This window comes from Dermacentor variabilis, chromosome 2 (genome assembly GCF_050947875.1).
Source record: "Dermacentor variabilis isolate Ectoservices chromosome 2, ASM5094787v1, whole genome shotgun sequence".
NCBI lineage: Eukaryota > Metazoa > Arthropoda > Arachnida > Ixodida > Ixodidae > Dermacentor > Dermacentor variabilis.
The window spans coordinates 111,439,409-111,461,581 of NC_134569.1; the positions used below are offsets into that span (position 1 = coordinate 111,439,409).

The 22,173-nt window shown below is 44.2% G+C and overlaps 1 protein-coding gene across 1 annotated transcript; it reads left to right on the plus strand.

Annotated features, from left to right (window-relative positions):
- The first annotated feature begins 148 nt into the window (after positions 1 to 148).
- LOC142572545 (tetraspanin-6-like) lies at positions 149 to 20,878 on the plus strand. The gene is made up of 7 exons (XM_075681727.1): positions 149 to 444; positions 2,257 to 2,445; positions 4,911 to 5,084; positions 6,879 to 7,013; positions 10,947 to 11,030; positions 14,686 to 14,766; positions 17,239 to 20,878. Exons 1-6 carry the CDS (start codon positions 367 to 369, stop codon positions 14,752 to 14,754), a joined length of 729 nt encoding a protein of 242 aa, XP_075537842.1. The 5' UTR covers positions 149 to 366; the 3' UTR covers positions 14,755 to 14,766; positions 17,239 to 20,878.
- The last annotated feature ends 1,295 nt before the right edge of the window (positions 20,879 to 22,173 follow it).

Consider the following 22,173-nt stretch of genomic DNA (forward strand, 5'->3'; position numbering starts at 1 on the left):
GCGGTAGTGACGCAAAAGACACAAGAAACGAAACCGAAACAAAGCCGACAAAGCCTTTGCGGAAATAAAATAAGTAATGCGATGGGTGCGCCACAGAACGTGATGCTTTCGTTCTCATAAACTCCTTTGTACGTCCCTACTGAATCAGCTGGGCAGAGGCGTCAGAGCCTCAGGAGTGGTTCGACCGACTCTCTTTTGCTGTTGCCGCTGCGCTCGCTGGGTTTTATTTGTTTCTGAATTCTCTGTGCGCCTGCAGAGCTCGTGCGTCATACCGTCAATACCACTGCGGTTGCTGCATCAGTTGTGAGTGACTGAGCGAACTTGACACGAGCACAGAGTCGTCGACGTGTGACGAGAGGCATCACGATGGGAAAACTAATGCAAACAGCAGGCTGTATTAACCTCATGAAGTTTTTGCTCATGACGTTCAATATAATATTTGGCGTAAGTAAAGCCCGGATCACTTTGTTTACTATCATTGTCTGTAACCTCTTTGGTTTGAAGAAACTATGTGCATGGAACTGCGGATTTGCTGTGCCGCTCTGTCGCGCTGTTATTCGTTGGGCCAGGTGCCCAGCGGATTTCGGTGCGCCTTTTGCAGCGCCATATGCTCGATCAGGAAATGCTGAAGTGTGGTGGGCTTCGGCGACTTCGGGACTAGTGCTCCCATTCTCATGGCGAACCATGTTTTTTTGTCTCATTGGAGCCTCATTCTGACGTGCCGCATATCAGACTTCCATATTGCTAGACGGAAAAAGAATTTCGCGTCTGCACAGCTACTGGTTTCACTTCCGCGCGCTACCAGAGGGAAAAACCGAACCGTTCAATCATGGAATACAGCTAGGTAACATTAGAGCGTTCTGCATCGATCTATTAAAGGTCACAAACCTTTCGTATTTAACGAACAAACCAAAGTTTTTCGGGAATTGCGTTTGGTAGACGTAGTGCCAAAAGCCTTGGTTCATTTTCGTGACCAAGATAAAACGTGAAGATAAGCCAGCAACGAGGTTACCTAAATATGCCGTGTGTGGCAGCCCTCAGACGTTGCAACCGGGACAGGAGAATTGAAACGTCCGCGCTTTGCGGAAGTTTGCCTGCGGAGTTGCCTGTGGCAGATATCACAATTCTAGTCCGTGAGCTGGTCTACTCGCAGAGGCAAACATTACTTGCAAAAAAATTGAAATGCATAATCGACCAATTTACAGAAAATCATTAAGTGTTCAACTAATTACTAGATATGGCACATGTTGCAATTTACAAATTCTAGCCAGGGAGATTCTAAAGCGGATGTACTTGGAACTTCTCAGGATGACACCTGTTTTGAGATATTAATTCCTGAACATTGCGGAGAAATGCATTGGCGTTCCAGTTAACTTTGTGCCTCTGTGCATAAACTATGTTTTGTTAAGAAAGTAAGTGGAACGAAAGTGCATTTTTACCGCAAGTTTGACAGCGCATATCTCGTAAATGGTGTCAGCCACACAGTTCTTTTCAATAGCCTTGCAGTCTCACCGGCTAGAATTTGTTAAGTGGAGTGTGTGCCATAAGGTAGTTAAAAACTGAATCAGTGAATTTTTGTTAATGTTTCGATTACGCATTTCAATTCTTTGTGCAAGTAATGTCCACCTCTTTGAGTAGGCAAGCTCATGGACTAGAATTGTGCTACCTGGTGACAGGCAACTTTTAAAAATTTTTGAAAGTATTCGCTGAAACATCCTGTATATTTAAAGATAAGTCAGTCCTACATTTTATTTTTTGTAGTGATTTTGGAGAGCACTGGCTGTGATTATTAATAACTCTACATCCACCTTGGTACTTTTGCCAACCATGCGCACCGTAGCAACTAGCATGCATGAGATGTTAAGTTCTTTAAACAAGTAATACCGGCTGCATGTCATTGTCAGCCATATTGCAAAGTGGCAAGTGTATATTGCACTTAGTGCAGTGTACTGTTTAAAGTCACTTAACATGCTGCTTGAAATACCCACTTAAGTGCCCACATTCCAGTAAAAAAAAAAGGGGGGGGGGGGTCTTTACATTCACCAGTGTTCGACTTCATTTCTTCCTGCAAAGAATGCTTTTTTTTTTTTTTTAAGCTTGAAGAGAAACCCCCTTAATATTTCACTAGAGACTAGAGAAAGCTCCCATGAATGCTGCAGCAGTATTGCGCATAGGTACACACGAAGTGTGCACAGGTTCAGCTTGTGAGTCCCTTGTGTGAATGTGTGAGCCAATGCTTGCGTTTTCCACTGACAGGTGACGGGCCTGGTGCTGCTCATCCTTGGTGTATGGATGAACGTGTCACTGTACCATGTGCTGAAACTCTCGACCGACTACAACCGGCACATGCCATTGCTCTTCATTGCCACTGGCCTGCTTGTGCTCCTGGTGGCAGTGCTTGCCTGTGTGGCCACAGCCAAGGGCCAGTCTGTTCTCCTGTACATTGTGAGTACGCAGAACACTGGTGGGCATTAAATGGTCTTTTGGTTTCTCATTACTGACCATTAAAGGGACTAGAATGTCTGTAGGTAAATGTGGTACAGTTTATAAATGCCGTAGGTGTCAACATCAGTAGCAGCTCTAATAGCGCCATATTGCAATGCTTTCTTCAACCATGGCACAGGAGAAACATTTGAGCGAGAAGAATAAAGGAATCTGAAGGGCTTGATTATTTAATGTGAATAGCGTTCTTACCCTACTTCAGCCACTTTGGGCCTATCTATCTAGCCTCTTTATGTCGCTCTTGAGTGAAAAAAAAAATAATCCTTTAACATTTTTCAGTGCTGGGCAGAAATGAACCTGCATCACACAGATTGCTCAAGCGCAGCAGCTGCACTCTTTGATGCTGCACCACAAATGACTGCAGGCAGTGAGGGATTAATTCTCAGCGTTCGCACATACCGGCACTCTACACATCTCAGAGGCCACGCCGCAGGAGGGTGACATCATGCGGACTTTGCTGGTTTACTGCTAGATGATGCTGCATACAGCAAAACAGGATAGATGCCACATGGATGTTTAGAGGTGTTCGGAATACGTGCATTGGTGCACCTTCTTTATGTGTCATTTAGTTGTGTTATTCTTCAATATGAAATTACACTGCTGCTTTTGTAAGCACTTTACATAATTGTATTCATTGGGAAATAAATGGTCAGCTATGGTTGTAACTACTTGGTTCACTTGACTCGTTCTAGATTCGTCATGGTTGCTTAGTGGCTTTGGTGTTGCGCTGCTAAGCACGAGATCGCGGGATCAAATCCTGACCAAGGCGGCTGCATTTCGATGGGGGCGAAATGCAGGAACAGCCGTGTACTTAGATTTAGATGAACTTTAATGAAACCCAGGTGGTCAAAATTAATCCGAAGTCCCCCATTACGGTGTACCTCATAATCAGATTATGGTTTTCGCATGTAAAACCCTGTAACTTTAAAGGGCTCGTTCTAGTTGCACTGTTTGCTTTCACTTTTGTGGGCAAATTTTTGAGCAGGGGACATAACAGTATTGGCACTTGGTGTGGTTATGCTGAAACAGTTGCAAAATATCAGGTGCAAGTACGTTGAAAGGAGTCCATTCCTTTGGAAGAGAGGACAAGGCTGATTTAACGTTGTAGCTGATGCGAAAGCACACACTGAAATATTTTCTATGTAGCCATGTATGGAAAGCTCATTTTAGGAACTGGCCTCAACTTATAAATATTTTGACTATTCCATACTTGGAAGAGAATGTGTCAGGAAAAAAGTAAAATCGAAGAATGAAACACTTGTTGCCCACACTGCTGCTCAGCCTATTAAGTTTCTTTGTTGTAGGTGCTGCAGTTGTCCCTGCTGATCATATACGTGCCTCATCGGACACAAGAAGTAAAACTACATACTTTAAAGTGAATAGCTTTCTTTGGCTGTTGCGGCCTTCGGTATATGGTGGTGGTTGAACTTTCACCACTTGTACGAGGGCACGGATGCAAAGGGCGTGTGGTCTGATGCAGCCGAGTTGTGGAGCATCATTATCGCTGAACGCCACCAATTAACTCTTAGAGACGCACATGGAGTTGCACAAGAGTTTTGTGTCATCTGAAGGCTTAGATGTCTGTGGCAGAGCGCTTGGGAAAGACAAACCTCCTCTTGTCCTACCGCCTTTACCCCTGGAAGCTGCAGGACGACTTACACTCCAGCGTTCGCACTACAGATGAACTGGTTAATATATCCTTTGCTTGCGCAATCACGCAATGAAACAACAAACACTGCATAAATATTTTCACTGCGATAAATACTATGTCTTCTAGTGTGTCTTTCCTTTAATAAAACAAATAGCTCTCTAGAAGCGTTTTGGCAATTCGCTTATGTTGGCAATCATTGTCAATGGTTTCTACACAATTCCATTTTATTAAGCTCTTTGCCACCTTTGGTGATAATTCACATTCATGAAGTAAGACCTCAATAAAAAGATTTTATGACTCATGAATAACTTTTGTGGCGTGCTATTGGGGCTGTATTCTGGATTGATAATTTTGTAAGCCAGTGGGCAGAATGTTTGTCACTGCAGTGAGCCGTCATGCAAAAGTGAAATTATCGACAAAAGCGATCAATTATGAATATGGCCTTTGTCTAGCAGTTGCCTGTGTGAGTTTGAGACAGCCTATGGTGGTAGCGTCTGTGTTCATGCAATTTCCTTGTTTATATATATTAAGGATGAACATTGAAAATCTGTCATTGGATTGTACACTTGAGATAAGTATTTCTCTCTTGTTCTCGTCTTGTTCTTTTTTTGTTTTAGCACAGCAACAAAGCTTTTACCATAAATTTTATAATAGTCATGCTAAGTCATTCTAGAGTGATTAGCATATGCCTTTGATCTATCACAGTTTATTATGGAATGGGTGAACGATGCTGAGCGAGTTCTGGTTGTTGTTTCAGTTTGGCTCTCTGCTGGTGCTGGTCTTTGTGGCGGAGCTGACGGCTGGCATAGTGGGATACATGTACATCCGGCAGGTGCGCGAGGGCATCGGCCGTGGCATGAATTCCTCCCTAGCACACTACAGCGGCAATGGTGGCATGGCTGATGAGACCGTGGACTTTGTCCAAGACAAGGCAAGTGCCAGTGTTGTCAGAGTAGAAGCTCGTATTGATATTTCATAAATTAACCATCTACAGGCGGTTCATTGTGCGATGTGCGCGTAGGCCACCTGTTGTTGACATGGTTGCACACAATGTGTATTTATTGTAGTGCAACTTTGACAATACCGTGAACTGCGCAAGTTCTAACATTTAAGAACTGCGCCTACGGCACATCTCAGGCCGGAAGTGTAGAAACAGGGAGTGTTTCTCATTAGGAATAAAAGGAAAACGAAGTATGGTACGAGCAATTGCTGGTTGTGAGTGAGTAACTTCTGCTTGTTCTAAGTTAACGCCAGGAAGATGTGCTGTGTGTCTTGTCTGGGGACCTTGTTCGTCCTATGCAACAGAGCCTGCTTCTTTAATAGATAGGCCTTCGCCTTTGCATCACTGTGAGTGGAAAGAAACAGCTTCAGCACTGCCAAAAAAATGAGTGGAGTGTGTGGATATAATACTGAACTGAGCCAGTTTGTAGTCTACTTACACTTGGGTAAAACAGTAGCACACAAGGTGAAGTGGAAGCAAAGCAAAGAAAACGCAGTGCTGATTGCCAACCACTCTTTTTGCAGCAGCAGTAAGCAAGTCATAAGTGAAATAGCTTTTGACATTGTGAAATCAAGCAGGCTCCCTCGACATATGTTACCTTGTTATAAGAAAGTTGAATTTCTTATGTCCTGATACTTGTTATTATCATATATTCATTACACATTGACACCATTGAGAAACATTCTAGGTTTACATTATATTCAATCATTCATTATATCTGTATTGAGCACATCGACGTTCGATATACCATATTTTCCAGTTGATAAGTTGCAGCTTTGTGTAAGTCGCACCGCTGTATAAGACGCACCTGTTCATTTGGTAAAAGATTTAAAAACTTTTTAAGGGTCAGGTCATGAGCAGGTGTGATGAAAATACATGCTTGCAGTGGCTGCTGCCTCTGCATGCATCCCGCGGTAGGCGGTGCTGACAAGCTTGAAAGCACCTTCTAAAGTCTACACAATAGCTTTAAGAAGCACTTTATTCCGATACCATGAACAGTGCTATTGATAGCTTACGTGACGGTGTTTAGTCAAAACCATCGAAGTGGTCCTCCTCCGAGTTGCTTACAAACAATGCAGCAACTTCAGGTTGGAGTTCCACTGACACATCACTGTCGTCTTCTGATTCGCTGGTGGAGCACACTGGAGGCTTTGTGTCAATCATTTTCTCGCCAACTTTGAATTCCCTCCCTGCTGCTAGGTTTCCATGCTCCACTGCAAATTCAACTGCAATGCACTTAGATTGCACTTCACGTCGTCACTTCATCGACTTCTCTTTGCATGCGGCGCCATGGTTAGGAAGACTGCGATGACACATGCGAAGTGCACAGAAACAACGGCAACAAGTGCAATGAAGTGTAGTTGCTGTGCATGGCAGAAGGTGATGCGCAGTGGAGTGTCATTTGATGAACGCTCGATACAAAGGGTGTGGCCATATAGTTCAATCCGATTTTGGCTGTATATAATTCGCACCGTTCTACAAGACACACAGACAAAAAAGTCATAAAGAAAACGCGACTTACAAACCAGAAAATACGGTTGTTGATAGTTGAAAGGGGTACTTCATTGCAACAGCAGCAAAGCAAACGTTGTGCTGGCATATGAGCGTCACCTTCCTTCTCTTACTTCATTTGTGCTGCTTTTCTCATCTTCAGTGGGGTGTAGGTTTTTTGCTAACCACAGGCCTGTATGAGCATGATACTTGAAGCATGAAATCTATTTGCAGTTGACATGCTGTGGCCTGAATAATCCGGATGACTGGGCGGAGACTGATTTCTACAAGAAAAACAACCATTACCCCAAGAGCTGCTGTTCCAGCCGTGCCATCTGCAATCCAGAAGATCCCAGTCTGCATCTAGAGGTAGCCATGCGCATCCCTGCAATCTGCTCCCCCCAGTTAGCTTTGCCACAGACTAAACCATAGTTGAGATGTGACAGATGGATGCTTGGTGGTGGCAGTCTTGCGATCCATGTTGCTGAGTTTGTACATAGTAAACAGCTAAGCCTGTTTACAGCTAAGCCATAGTACTGTTTTTATCGCAATGCTTCTTTACCTCTGCACCTTTTCAACCCCCCTTTGTGCTACGCCACCAAAATTAAGAGTACAGTTGACTTCCTTTGAACCCTGACGGTATTGACGAACTTGGTTGAATTATCTGGCAGGTAGAATTAAACGAGAGGCAGGAAAAATGCTAGAACACATGTGTTACTGATTCATTAGCAGTATTTGCCCCAATTTTAATATGCCTGCAAATTGAATGTGCACCCACTTTTTTATGGGTTTGAAGTATAAAACTAACCTAGACATGACATGACATTAGAGCTTCTAAACGTACGTAGAAATTAGAACACGCACCCGATATTTCAGTAGGAAAAACATAGCATGCCTCCAACTCTAGCAATGAGAGAAAGACGAAATCAGCTAACTTTACCCTCACAGAATTTACCTAATGTTCATTGCCTTCACTCTCTGGTATCACTGTATCACTGTCTATCAACCCTTTCAGTTTCATGTTTTTTTCTTTTCTTGGGTATTTTAAAACGAACACAACAGTGCAGGCTTGGTTGTGAAGAAATGAAAAAAAAGAACTGACAAGGATAATGGTAAATGCTCTTGGTGTGATCCTCACATTCCTATATGACAAAAAGAAGGTCAAAAAGGACTTGGCAGGACCGAAATGTGGAAACGTACTGGTACAGTAAAAGCTCGTTAATTCATTACTTGTTAATTCAAAATTTCGGATAATTCGAAGTAGTCGCCGCGGTCCGTCCATCAATGTATTGAAAACAATACGTAACACATTCTGCTTATTCACACTGAAATCCGCACCGCCACCGATAATTCGAACTCCGCATCATCGTGGATGGGGAGAGCGCCAGAGCACTGGAGCACGCTGGTGTGGCCGCGCGTGTCGTGCAGCTTCGCTTTTTCGATCAGCGCCAAGGATGATAACACCGTCGCCCTGCGCCGTCGTCTTTGTGTACGAGCGTGCGAGGGTGAGCCGGCGAACGCGGCTCAATCTTGCGTGCACGAGAGGGGAAAATGGGGCCTCGCGCGCCTCGCGCGTGAGGCATGGGGGTGAGGCGAGGGAGGGACAGGGGAACGATCTTCGGCAGCTGCTGCTTACGGCGCAGCCATGCGGGCGCCATATCTTGAAAGCGATCTGCGACGTGGCCAAAGTGAGCGCCCGCGTGGGCCTCATCTTCAAAGTGATCTGCGATGTTTGCAGAGTGCGCATAGTGCCGGTAGCTTCATATGCGATCTGCTTTCTACGTTTCATTCGCGTTGAAGCGAGAGCTGTACGAACGTCAATTCGCTTGCTGCTACTGCTGCGTGTCCTCACTCCAGGGTTTTTCAGCGAGTTTCCGCAGTAATCGAGCGAGATGCGTTCATGCTTCCTGTATGCGCGTGACACCGTGCTTGTTAATTTATTTAGTAAGCAAATGCTTACAAGCTTATACGGCCGATAAAACTATTATCCTTACTTCGTACAGCTGTCTACTAATTTTCTATCGCAATCGATGCTTCGGTTTTCACGCGAGACTGTGCCATTTTTTTTTCTCCGCCCCAGTCAGCACGACGAACGTGTGGATGGAGCAAGAGCCATCTCTACGTCGGGCGCGTCGGACCGCGCTGGCCGCGTCCGGTTACGTTGGCTGCGCCAGTGCTTTGAAGTATAGACGGTGCTCACGCCACGTCAGACTATATACGCGCCTTAACCGAGTGATTTTTTTCTCTGGCTTTAATTAGTTCGAATTTTGTATAATTCGAATTTTCATAGCATCCCCACAGAATTCGAATTAATAAGCTTTTACTGTACATCAATAGTGCTGAAAGGGCTAAGAACCACGGCATGTTGTTCTTCATACGGTCTATAGCACGTTTGACAGTCTGTATTTATTAAACAACTCCACAACAATTGCAAATGGGATCGTCATGCATGCCTAAACTAACCACTTCGCTAGTTTGTCCTACAATTCTCTGCAATTCATGTATACAATTCTCCTGAATGCCAAGAACACATGACTCAACTTGTTGCCACTGGTTTAGCATGTAAAATAAGTTATCGTTTGAATCTACTTTAGTAACCAGACTGAAAGCGGCACGTCGTCTTGCTGCGCGAGAAAAATTGTTCAGTCGCCATCCATAGTTGCCATCTTGTGATGTTAATGGTGATGATGCTGACTAAGCTGGCTCTCACAATTGAATGCTGGGACTGCGGTTTATTCTGACCAAGCAATTTTCGGACTAATTTTGTTTACAAAAAAAAGAGTGCTTTAAAATTGGGTAAGCATTGTAATAATTCGTTGTGAGCAACTGCTTCTGCTTTAAAATGTTTGTAAGGCAGACCAGAAATAGGCGTTATTAACAGGAGATGTATGTTTGATGCATTTACTGTACCTTAAGCGATGCCACTATGGGAGAATCACCATTGGGGTCGGGTGTGTGCATGATGACCTGCCAAGTTGGAATTATCCGGTGAAGGCTAATTTCATGGTTAAAATAACAAAAGTTTGGCACCGGCCAGGGCCTTCAGAACGGATCAAAATTACCAAAAAAATCTAATTAACTAGAGTCGAATTAATAGAAGTCTGTTGACGCACTGTGCAACTAGTTTTGCCTGAAGTATAGTAGGGGTAATGTACTACACACAGCTTTCATTTACAAGCCACATACAAATCCACTTGTTTGCTGAGTTCTCTGTTCTTAATAATGCTATGGATAGGAGGGAAGAGTCATAATAGCCTGCAAGTTGTGCACATACTTGTATTGTGGTGAGTGAACATAAAGTGCTCTTGGCACTGACAGAATGGATAAGAAAGTAAACGATGCATGCCTACTGCAGTGGAGAAAAACTTGTATCATATGTGTCCCTCTTGTATAGGTAATAACGGCTAAGGAGCCAGAACTTTCCTTCCTAAGTGCTACTTCCCACAGTGCCATAGCAAAGTGGCACACAATTCATTGGTCAGTTGCAGGAACTTGAGGTGTGCACCTGCAGGTACTACTTTTGAACAGGTTCCAGATCTGTGGCAGTTGCTCTACATAAGTGCAGGGCCACTTCAGGAACACCGAGTTGTCACATTTAGCATGCTAGGAGGAAATACTATAGTATATTTGCACATGTTAATCCCTCTGCTGTAATATGTGGTCACCAACTTGTTTTGAAAGCTCTTCCTGCTTGCCCCGTTGCACACAGGGGTATTTAGCACACCAGATTCATATGCTATGTTTTAGTTCCCACTGCTGTGTGTAGACAAGTGGAAATCACTTTTATGCTAGTGAGATCTTTTTGTAATAGTTGTAGTTGTAAATCCAGCACTATTGCTCATAGTATATGTAAAATGTAGTGATTAACCATCTCAGTTTTAGCTCAGTATGCTTTGGTCAGAACGTTGTTGGCAAAAAAGAATAAAGAAAGAAGTGAGACAGCTGATATACAATTGTTGCGGCGCATGTGACACAGCAATTGTTGTTCCACCACCATGTTGTCATTAAGCTAAACATTTTTTAGGTTTTCACAGCACATTTTTAATCGTTTAGCTGTAGCATTGTAGACAAAGAACTATAAATAAGCTGGAAAAGTATAGTGTTGAACCCAATTCATTTCAAGTATTAAAATATGGTTGGTCCATATTTCCAGTTCAAGCTTGCTTGGCCTGTGTTTTCTTGTAAAAGCGAGCTGCATGCACTGTGTTTGTCTCGCTTATTGATTGGCGTCTATTGGAGATGTGCAACCAGTGGCGAGCAAATTGAGGCGAAACTTGTGCTTGGGCTGTGTTGTTTCTGCAGGGCTGCTACGTGAAGGTTATTCGTTTCTTGGACACAAACCTGAGTGCCATCGCAGGTGGTGCTGTCGGCTTTGCATTCTTTCAGGTGAGCTTACAAATAGAAAGCTTTGCGACACCATCTTTTGTCCTCTTTGATTTTGCCAGCACTTGAAAACTAATATCAAATCAGATTATATCGAGTCTTTATTCACATAACAGAAATGCTTGGAGGCACACACGTAAAGCCATTAGAAAGGCTTGACTAAGGAGTCTATACTCCCTACAAACACGTACTATTCTATGGTGCATAAAAATTAAGCTGTACAGGCACAGAAAAGCATAAAAGCAGCTTACAAAAGAGGTGGTGCCTTAGGCTGGCAGAGTACAGCCGCCCTGATTTTTAATAATATAGCGCGAGCGTCGACTGAACTGCTGGTGAGCGCCTTATAACGGCGATAAGTGTGCAACAAGGCGAGAGTTCGCGCACGAGCCTTGTTGCCTTGTTGCACTCGCCTTGTTGCACGCTTATCGCCGTTATAAGGCGCTCACCAGCAGTTCAGTCGATGCTCGCGCTATATTATTAAAAATCAGGGCGGCTGTACCTCTGCAATCACATGTCGTTTTATAGAAGCCACGTCATTATCCAACATCCAATTTTCCTGCAGGGTGAGGCAAGGTGGTCATCCACCCAGTAGTAGCACAACGCTTTAAAGGAAGAGAGAAAGAAAGCTTGGTAGATGAAGGAAAACTTGTCCTGGTCCGGTGAATGAACTTGGGATTTCTGGCATGATCGCTTTGCCATCCGAGCTAACCAGGAGGCTAGCAGATCACAATGAGGTGTTAGCTTGTTGTTGACCGCATTTTAAAGAATTACCGTATAGACTCATGTAACGGTTGCACTTCTTTTTGCAGTTTTGATAAGATACGGTCCTTACACGGGATTGGGCTATTTGGTTTAAAAGGCCCCTGAAACGGTTCGGACAAATTTTGCAGATGCATAGGGTACAGCTAAAGTTAATCATTCGCACCACAATTTGTGTGAAGCGTCTCGTATTAAGAGAGCTACGGACGATTACAAGTTACCCTCCTCCATAGCCATGCATTTTCTCCTCAACTCGTTCGCCGAGTGATTGGTGCTAAGTTCCGCCTTCATTGGCTCTGCATCATGGTGGCACGTCGTGTCGTCTAGTTCCGGTTCTCTAGAAGCGAGCGGCGAAGCCTCTCCAACCTCTCTGGCAGCTGCTTGGCAGTCGACCCCACAGAACAGCTATCGAAGCAGCATGCCTTGCAAGCATTCTGTCGCAGCACTGAACATGTCTGGTATTCCAGTAATCACAGGCGGGCTGGGCCTTTCGGCGGGTGGGTGGAGGCATAAACTCAAGCTGATGAAGCAACCTTAGCGTAGACGTACGCGAGCGGCCTGATAGGTCTGCACGGTCCCTCCACCTGTTCGCGCGGAGCTAATATTGCTCTAACCAAGTATAAAACATTTTAAACATTTACAAAAACAGCATGTTAACAATTGCGCTCCTGCGAAAAATTTACACCAGCAGCAATGAAGAATACACTTCGTTACTGCTACTGTGTTTGGTTGAGCTCTGTGCCAACAGGTGGCTGCACCGTGCAGATCATTCACGTTTGCACTTCTGCTTATCCCGTGAAAACGGCAAGGTCACGCGGCCAGGCCCTGTCCCCTCGTTTGCGTTTACCCGAATAGAAGACTCGCGAAACGCTATTGTGGTAGTAATCCTCCTGTCTACAGGGACAGCTGCAAACTCGCAAATTCTGGCGCCAATCGGATAGTGACAGTCAGATGCGCTACAGCCACTCCACTCGTCTGCTGCCTTGCAAAGGGACACAATGTCGTAGCTTGACATATTGCCAGTCGCTACGCTTGCAGGCCACAACACAACAGAGGCGATTCATGGTGCTCACGGAAAGACAGACCGACACTGACCGCGGAGCTCTCGTCAAGACGGAGCATGTTGTAACACAAGCAGACGACACTTGCTGTGTGCTGGAAGCACTTGAGTGTAGTGTGAAATTGTTATTGTGCATTCTCTTTTTGTTGTATTCTTTCTATATAAATAAATTAACTAGCATTCCAACTATTATGAACATCGTTTGTTCACCATAAAGGTGGAAAAATTATCGATGACGCGCCCTGGGCAGCCAATCGGATAGGTGGCCCTACTGACGTCGATTGGGTGGTTTACATCATATGGGTAGAGGTGGCTGAAGATTACGCTGAGCAGTGTGCTGCGATCGGCAGCGATGTACATTTTTAAAACCTTATAATAAATTGCACACTTTACACGGAGCACTTAGATGCATCAATTAATGATCAGAAAGACCTACTCTAACGACTCAGTATGTTTGTACAAAATCTTGCACTTGCACGCTTTCTCACAGAATGCCGTCTTCAATCCTTTATCTGCTTCAACCACCGATATATGCACTTGTCGTTGATGCCAAAGTTGTGGCTGGCTGCTCGCTTGCCATGTTCCTTGGCGCATGCAACAACCTTGAGATTAAATGCAGTGCCATGCTCCATTGCGAACTCCCAGCGGCTGGCAGATGAACCGAACGAGCTGGCTGGAGTTGGCCACATGGAGTAGACACAGGTGCACGCAGCGCAAGGATGAAATTATTTGCCGGTCTTTTTGAGATACGCAAATATATTTATTTTTCATTTATTTAAATCAAAATTAGCAATTGTGTATTACTGAGAGTGCTCTCATCATCATGAAATCAGCCAATAGTGTTGGTGGGCCAGCTACTTTCGATGACACTGCATGGCAACACTGTGGAAGCGAGAGCAAGCGGTTTTTCACTGTTTGACAGTATATACCATTTTTGCACGATTCTAACGCACACTTTCTTAAAATAAAAGATGCATTCAAATTTGCATGCGCATTACAATCTTAAACCAGTTCTACTCAAAATTAAAAATGAAATTGATTCTTACTAAAAAAGAAAAAGCTCAATGCCAGGTAGCTAGCCACACTATCATCAAACGTGTGGTTAGAAAGTGACTTTCGGAGACATCGCAAGGTGGGTACATTGTGCGTGGAATGCCCTACCGCAGATTATAGTTGTGCGAGCCTCCACAAGTAAGGCATTGCTTATGCATTAAATGGAACTGCAAATGACTTTCTCGGCAGACAGCGAAAAGGAGATGTCGTCGAACTCTGATAGCCACTGGCCGCTAAGGTTCAGCTGTGGGCCAGCCTGTGTGCCTTTGTATTCTCCATAATATCTTTCCAACACGGTACGCGTCAACTCATGTTTCGTGACTTGATGTTTGAAGTAGAATCAGCAACAAGTTCTTTGTTTGTTTTTTTAATATTTGGGCGGTAATATAACTGCATGTTACAATCAGTGGCGTGGTAGAATCATGCAAATATGGTATATAGTCAATTCTATCCTGCATGCATTGCAGTAATATTTCACTTGCATGTTCACAGCAGCACCTACGATAGCTCAGCAACATTTTTTTACTGTGTTCTAAAGGTGTTTCAGGGGCCCTTTAAGATCCTTGGGCTGTTGATTGCCGATATTTGTGGGTTGCATATTGTGCTGTGGAAACGTCACATTTGCACTTAGATTGCTGTTCCATTGCAAAGATCATGATTAAATTAGGATGCTTAACTGTGAATTTGCCACTTCCCTTGAGGTTACCTGCAGCGTAAAGAAAAATTAGTGGTGAAATTTGCACAGTGAAAAAATACATACATATATTTTTTTCTTGCTTTTTCCAGCTTGTTGGAGTGCTGTTGTCCTTCTGTCTGGCCTCAAATATCAACAAGGCCAAGTACGAGCGTGTCTAAGTGCTTTATCAGGTATGAGGCCTTTTGATGGGCACTTCTAATGTGTTGCAGCTGTCATGTGGCTCTTAGAGCAGCCTTTGCGAGCAAAAACCCTCTCATAGTATACATGTCTTTCTTTCTAGTTCAAAGATATTTTTTTTTAATTGCAAGAAACATATAGTTCAACATGTCCTCTTCAGGTGGATTACCTGAGGAGGTAAACACTAGTTGCACAACAAATCGCAAGGTCTAGTTAGGTAATTAAAAATATTCACTAAGTAACTTTTCGATGATTCACTTTAGTGTGCACGTTGTAATCACAAAATTTGTGTCACATGATTTGAAGGGCTAGTGAGAGCTCTCGAAAGGTGCAGCAAATAGTATTTTATTGCATTTTTTCTTGTGCATGTACGGTAACGATGTATGCTCCTATCAGGAAAAGAGGGTTGAAGTTACCTTCTGAAAATCACGGCGATGGCGACTGACTACGCTGGCGTGCAACACAGCCAGTCAAATTTGTGCAAAATTCGTCTGGAGTCTACAATTTCTTGCTTCACCTTGACTCATTTGGATGTACCGTAAGAACCCACATATAATACCAGGTTTTTTTTCCTACTATTAGCGTCCCAAATTTTCGCCTCGTACTATATACGGATCCAAACAAAAATTTCAGTCAGAAATTTGGGCTGGAAGTTTTGTTTTCGTTATTGCTGCATGGCTATGGCTTGACTTCGTTATTGTGCGTGGCTTCGTCTGGGCTTCCTTATTGCTGTGTGGCTACGGCTTGGTTTCTTTATTGTTGAGTGTGCACCTTGGCAGCACATGTGCAAACCACACTTCGAGAAGTGGATCTTTTTTATTCCGCATTGAAGAACCAAGATGTCCGGACCACGAAAACAGTACTCGGCTGCTTTCAAGAGAAAGGTTATTTTAGCCGCACAGGACATCGGCAACAGTGCAGCCGGGAGGCAGTTTGGCGTCAACAAGGGAAGCATTTGTGGATGGCGTCGACAGAAGGAAGCCCTAATCACGTGCAGCGGAACACAAAGAAGCTTTTGCGGCCTGAAAAGTGGGACATTCCCGGAAATCGAACTTGCCCTGACGGAGTTCATACGCCAACAGCGAGCCGCGCATCTAGCTGTGAGCGTGGAGCTTATGCAGGCAAAAGCTAAGGAGCTTGCAAGAGAAAAAGGGCTACCGAGCTCCGCCTTCAAAGCGAGCAAGCACTGGATTTATCGCTACATGTGCCGTGCTGGATTTTCCTCACGCTGCTGAACTTCGATTTCGCAAAAGCTGCCCCAGTTATTCGAAGAGCTGCTTGTGGCTTTCCAGCGCCACATTATCTCGCTGCGCAAGTCCAAGAACTTCCAGCTAGGGCAAATTGGCAATGCTGACTAAACGCCAGTTTATCTGGACACGCCATTGCCCCTCACCATGCACGAAAAGGGTTCTAAACAAGTTTATGTCCGGTCCACTGGCAATGAGAAAACGCAAGTTACCGTCATGTTGTCGTGCACGGCAGACGGATGCAAGCTCCCGCCCTATATCGTCTTCAAGCGCGAGACAGTGCCTAAAGGTGAGGAGCTGCCAAAAAATGTGGTCGTGAGATGCCATGAGAAAGGCTGGATGAACGAGAATCTTGTGCTCGACTGGATAAAGTCGGTCTGGTGTAGGCGGCTCGGCGCACTGTTGTCGTTCCTGTCCATCCTCGTGCTGGATGCATTTCGTTGCCATTTGGCCGACTCAGTAAAGAGGCTGTTGCGCGAATCCGGCACTGAACTTGTCGTTATCCCAGGTGGGACGTCTCAGCTGCAGCCTTTAGATTTTTGCGAGAACAAGCTGTTCAAGAGTGCAGTGAAGCGATGTTACACAAATTAGATGAGCTCAGGTGAGCCTGCAGTGACGCCGACCGGGCGGCTGAAGTGGGCTTTGTGGGCGCATAGGCCAGCATACCAGAGGACCTTGTGCGTCACGCATTGAAGAAGTGCGGCATCTCGAACGCACTTGATGGCACAGAGGATGAGTACCTCTGAGAAGATATGCCCGACAAGGAACTATCCGAAGAGAGCGCAGCTGAGGAAGACAGCGATTGAAGTTCGAAGTGCAATTTAAATAAATGTTTTCCTCGAGTTTTCCTAACTCGTATTATACGCGGATAAAACTTTTTTTTTTTTCCATTTCGCGTCCCAAAAATTTCACCTCGTACTATATGCGGGTTCGTATTATACGTGGAATTTTACGGTATTTTTCACTTGCTTCTCATGCAGATGTTGTTTTGATTTCTTGCTGCACGAAACTAGGATGTTCAAAGATATAAAAAAAAGAAAAGAAAAACTGAAATGATGAATGCAGATGAGAAATAACAAAAATGTTGTTGTGCCGGAAATTTGACTGAATTTGTATTCGTCAAGCAGGGATTTGATTCTAGTTGCAGCAGATGCATTCCGCGCGTGTTATTTGTAACATTTCCTTTAACCTGATGCTCTGCGTTTCTTATGTGTGCAGGTAGGGGCACGCCGTCTGGTGCAATGTCACAACAGCGGATCCACAGTGTTTCTTGCACTGGCACCACGCACGGCGTGGCCAGCACTGTTTCACTAGGCACAACTTCGCATCTCCCCGCAGAATCTTGAAACTGTTCCAGACGAATGGTGGGCCCATGCAGCTTTCCAGGCACACACAGAGCACCGGCCAGCGTGTGGACGACTGCACAACACTCTTCAGTCACACTGTACGCGGTCACGCCTGAGTGCTCATTCACACCGGCTACTGAGGGAAGGTCGCGTGACTGACTTCAATTAACGACCAAAGAGCGACTCACGGCGACCAATGTTTATACCGGCATACCTAGCCTACTCGTTGCCACACCAAAAGTTTCTCAATATGTGTCGCTCACATTGCCATGTAAAATAACAATGTCCTGCTTTTGTGCCGCTGATTGGTTTAGTAGGTTTCCAACTGCAGTCGCGCAAATGAAAATCTGACAGCAAGTGACTGACCCAAAACAGTTGGTTTTTAACCAAAGTGACCATTTGCGACAGACTTGGTCACGCGGCCTCTGGGAGTCGCCGGTGTGAATGAGCCCTGACCCTGCCTGCTTTTGCAGCATTTCAAAGCCACCTACTTTCTTTTTGTGAAACTACTTGGGTGCCCTTCTTGGCAGCCTTGAAACAGTTGCATGGAAGGAGAAGCTGCCCACTGCATGAGAGGCACGGCTCTGGACTGGCAAGTCGTGCCGTGGCCACGACAGGGCTGCTGTGCTGCCGCCCTGCCCTGTACGTACTTAACATAGCACAGGTGTTTGCAGAAGCTCTTGCAACATGTGTGCAACGAAAATAGGAGTGTAGGTGCATGCATGGAGTCACGTATTGGTACGTGTAGCTGTGAGCTATATGAAAGGGAACACCGAATTCATAACTCAAAAAAAAAATTTGACTCAATTTTGGGTGCATCTTGTCCCCGAACATTAATCGTCATCTTTCTTGCTTGTGTTTCCTTGAAAACTCTGTGCTCGCTACTTTCCTTTCAAGAATGCCATGTCACGCGATAACGTGCAAGCCGTTGTTGACCTGAAAGTACCAGATGTGTAGCGTTAAAGAAAGGAAAGGCACGCAAGATGGGTGACAATCATTGTTTGGGGACAAGACCCAAATGATGCGAACTTTTCTTAGGGTGATTCTTAAACAACAATTACTTGTTTGACATGAATTCAAATATGAAATCGTAGTTTGCAAAGCGTTTCTGTTGAGCATAAAGTTTCATTGAATGCTTCTATACGGGGTGCATGCATTAAAGGGCCCCTTACCAGGCCTCATAGCAAATTTGTGTTATATGCTGGACATTGTTACGTGTCCTTTAGGGAGCATTCTCCTGCAAAATTTTTTCAACGCAGCTCATTAATAGCCGAGATAGAAATATTTCAGTGTCACGAACCAATGATTTCAGGAGGTGAGCTTCACCGCAAGCATAGACGCTCTCTCGACTTGCCCCATCTAACCTCCACAAGCGAAATTCCTTCCCTGCGTTCCCCCATACCGAACCTCGAGGATTGCGTGATGCATAAGTCACGGGCCCTGCCTCCATTTTTTTTCTCTTCGCTTTTTTGCGGCGCGGCGCACTTCCACTGACGACGTCACATGCAAGCTGTCGCGATTGTCTCGTTTTGTGCAGCACACGATCTTGTGTGCTGTGCACGAGGACACCTGACTAGTGGTACAAGTCTGTATTACACGAATACTGAGGCAGACACAAGCGGATCACAGAGCATGATCCCGCGCTGGAACACGGTGGAAAATAACATAGTTTCGGTGTCTGTGTACCCGACTGCATGACGTGGGAACAAGCAGACGAAACGGAAGTACATCCCTCTTGCTGCAGTACAAAGTAAAACAAAAACATGTAGACATTCGATTTGTGTTTTATTATTTCTCTAAGCTTTAATTCATTGATTCTAGCTACATATTACACAAATAACAGATATTGGCTTGAATAATTCTTGAAGTCGTGTTACCACGAGCGACGTCACAGCGCAAACGTGTGTGCGTAGGCGCACTAGCACATGTACGTCATCCTCTGACTTGGAGTTAGCGGCCGCGAGGAGAATAGAAAACGGCGTTCAGTTTGAAATTTCATAACTTTCCACCGCGCATAGCGATGTAATACTTTGCAGACACGATCGTTATGACCAGACCTGGTGAGGGGCCCTTTAAGCCACCATGGCCTCTGAAAAGCAATTTCGGTGTTTTCTTTCATTTTGCTTGAGGGGGACATTGTTCTGCTTGTACATATCGGTGCAGAATGTGTGGTCACATTCCTGGCCGCATGCTGAGGCCACAAAGATGTTCAACAATTCTTGTGAATTTCAAATTTCGAAGTGTTCAGTAACCATGTGAACAGCTTGTTCTCAAGTGATGCTAAATGTAGGAGCGTCAGCTCATGGCTCTTCCACAATTTCCTACCATGGTACTCAGAGCGGTGGCCATCGTTGAAAGGGACTGGCATCTTCTGCTTTCTTGCAGCTGTTTTCAGACCATATTAAAATTTTGATTGGTGATGTTTTTACTTACATAATCCTCACACCTCAAAGAGTGACTCTTTTTTTACCTTGTATATTTATCGCGGTGGTTGGAGTTGCATTTTTGTTCTTCTGCAAATACAATATGGAATCTCGAGGAGTCCTAGCAGCACAGTATTTCTGCCTGGGAGTTCTTAAGCAACATTATTGGTCTCAACTTGCTGCATTCTGCTTCAATTGCATTTATATGTGCATGCACTGAGTGCTGCACACAAGTCACTCTAGCTGGTCATCATGTTGTGCAATGCGGGGCACGCAGTGTTCAATCTCGTGCCCAGCGGTCTCCTGCACTGCTCACCGTGCCTAGGAGTTACGCAAGAGTCATGCTTGTTACATTTCCCGGTGTTCGTGCCTCGATACTTAGTCTATCTTAATTGTAGCCTGATAGTGTTGGATTGTGAATTTTTATTTTTTAAAATTTTTTTGGTGCATCAATGCCTGTTTTGGTACTTACATTATTTTTCTCTGTACGCATTAAGCACTTCTGCCCTTGGCACTTGTTGGTTTTCACTGAAGGAGGCAAAACAGCTCGTGCTGTAGATACAACTGTCGATTACATGATGGTACCATAAAACCCTGCATAATGTACATCTCGAACATTATTGCAAGAGACAGTACAGTGGTAGTAGAGAAGGAAAAAAGAAATCTTGTCTGCATGGGATACACGGAGAGCTTGCATCATGGAAACGTTCGTGTCACACTTTCTGTTCTTTTCCATGAAGCTTCTGGTGCCCTCTGTTTCTATTTAAACAAATCATTTGTTCCTACTATTTAGAACATTGTAAAAGGGTTAACAATTGTCTTTATTCTCATATAGCACAAAGGGTAAACTTTACAAGAGAGTAAAAAGAAAGCTGTCTGGATGTGCGGGTTTTTATGGTATTTGGTCATTTTATAATTGGTCAAAGAAAAGATTGATGGCTGTGGTTTCTACTTTTTGACAGAATTGGGGTCGTTGACATCAATCTGTGGCTGGTTTATTGGTTTGTAAGCATTCTGGAAGTCTTTTTCGATTTCAGCTTGGTAACTGTGTATGTCTTGCTTCTATTAAAATAAAATGCTGTGACAGCACATTCTGCTTTGTCTGATTTATATAACGGTCCTTCTCAAAGGATGAGCTGAACATGTGTATACTTTTGTGTAATTGTCGCCCTAAAATTATAATTGTTGCTCTCATGGTGGCAGTCTTTAGGGCAAATATGTAACACTGCGTTTTCATTACTCGTCTCAGAAAAATAATTTGAGATACTATACTGTCAAAGTTCTATATAACAAAGTTGTACTTGCAGCCCAAAACTTCGTTAAATTGTGAATTTCATAAATTCGAGATTTTAAAGCTTTAGCAGTAACAATAATTTTACAAATTGGTGAAATTATTTTTATTGGTGGTGGTGGATATTATCTAGTATAATTGTAAACAAATCCCAAGAACATTGGGCCATAGTAGCGTGGTTATGAGCGCCAGCACACAGTGCCGAGAGCAAAGCGTTGGCGTGGTTAGTGTTGTTGATTAATCGTCTCGGAAAAATAACTTGGATACTATACAGTCAAACTCCTATATAACGAAGTTGTACTTGCAGCGCAAAACTTCGTTAAATTGCAAATTTCGTTAATTGGAGATTTTATGGTATGATATGATATGAACTTTATTCAGGTCCTGGAGATCAACCCTTAGGTTGACACAGGTGGCTCCCACATCGGGACAGTAAGGTTTAACCTTACCGCCATATCGTAGGTCTTCTGGATGGCCTGTACTTGATCTAAAAGAACTCCACTGTGAAGGACTCGTCGCCACCAGTCTCTTTCCTTGTCACAGTCTGTGAAAGACACAGGACACTGCCAAAGCAGATGATCCAGAGTAATGATGCCATTACACTTCTCGCAACTGATCGGTACCTCTCTTTCTGGATATAGCTTGTTAATAAAGTTTGGACTCTAATAAGCTCTTGTCTGTAACAATCTCGGAGTTGCCGCTTGAGCTCTATTGAGCTTAGCGTGTGGCATTGGGAATTCCCTTCTGTTCATGTAGTAATACTTCGTGATTTCATTATATGCAAGTAATTGGTCCCTGTTCTCCTCCTGCATGTTGTTATGGTCCTGGCCGTGTAGTGCACGGATAGTAAGTCCTCGTACAGCTGCGTTAGCCATCTCATTTAAATTCTTCCGAGATGGATCGACAGACAGCTTGAGCAACAAAAATAATTCCACAAATTCCCAGAACATTCCTGGTGGATAATATCTATAATTATAAACGACTCCCAAGAAGGTCGGGCCATAGTAGCGTGGTTATGAGCGCCAGCACACGCAGTGCTGAGAGCAATGCATCAGCGTGGTTCATGGTGTCCGAGATAAGCGTGCTGTCTAGA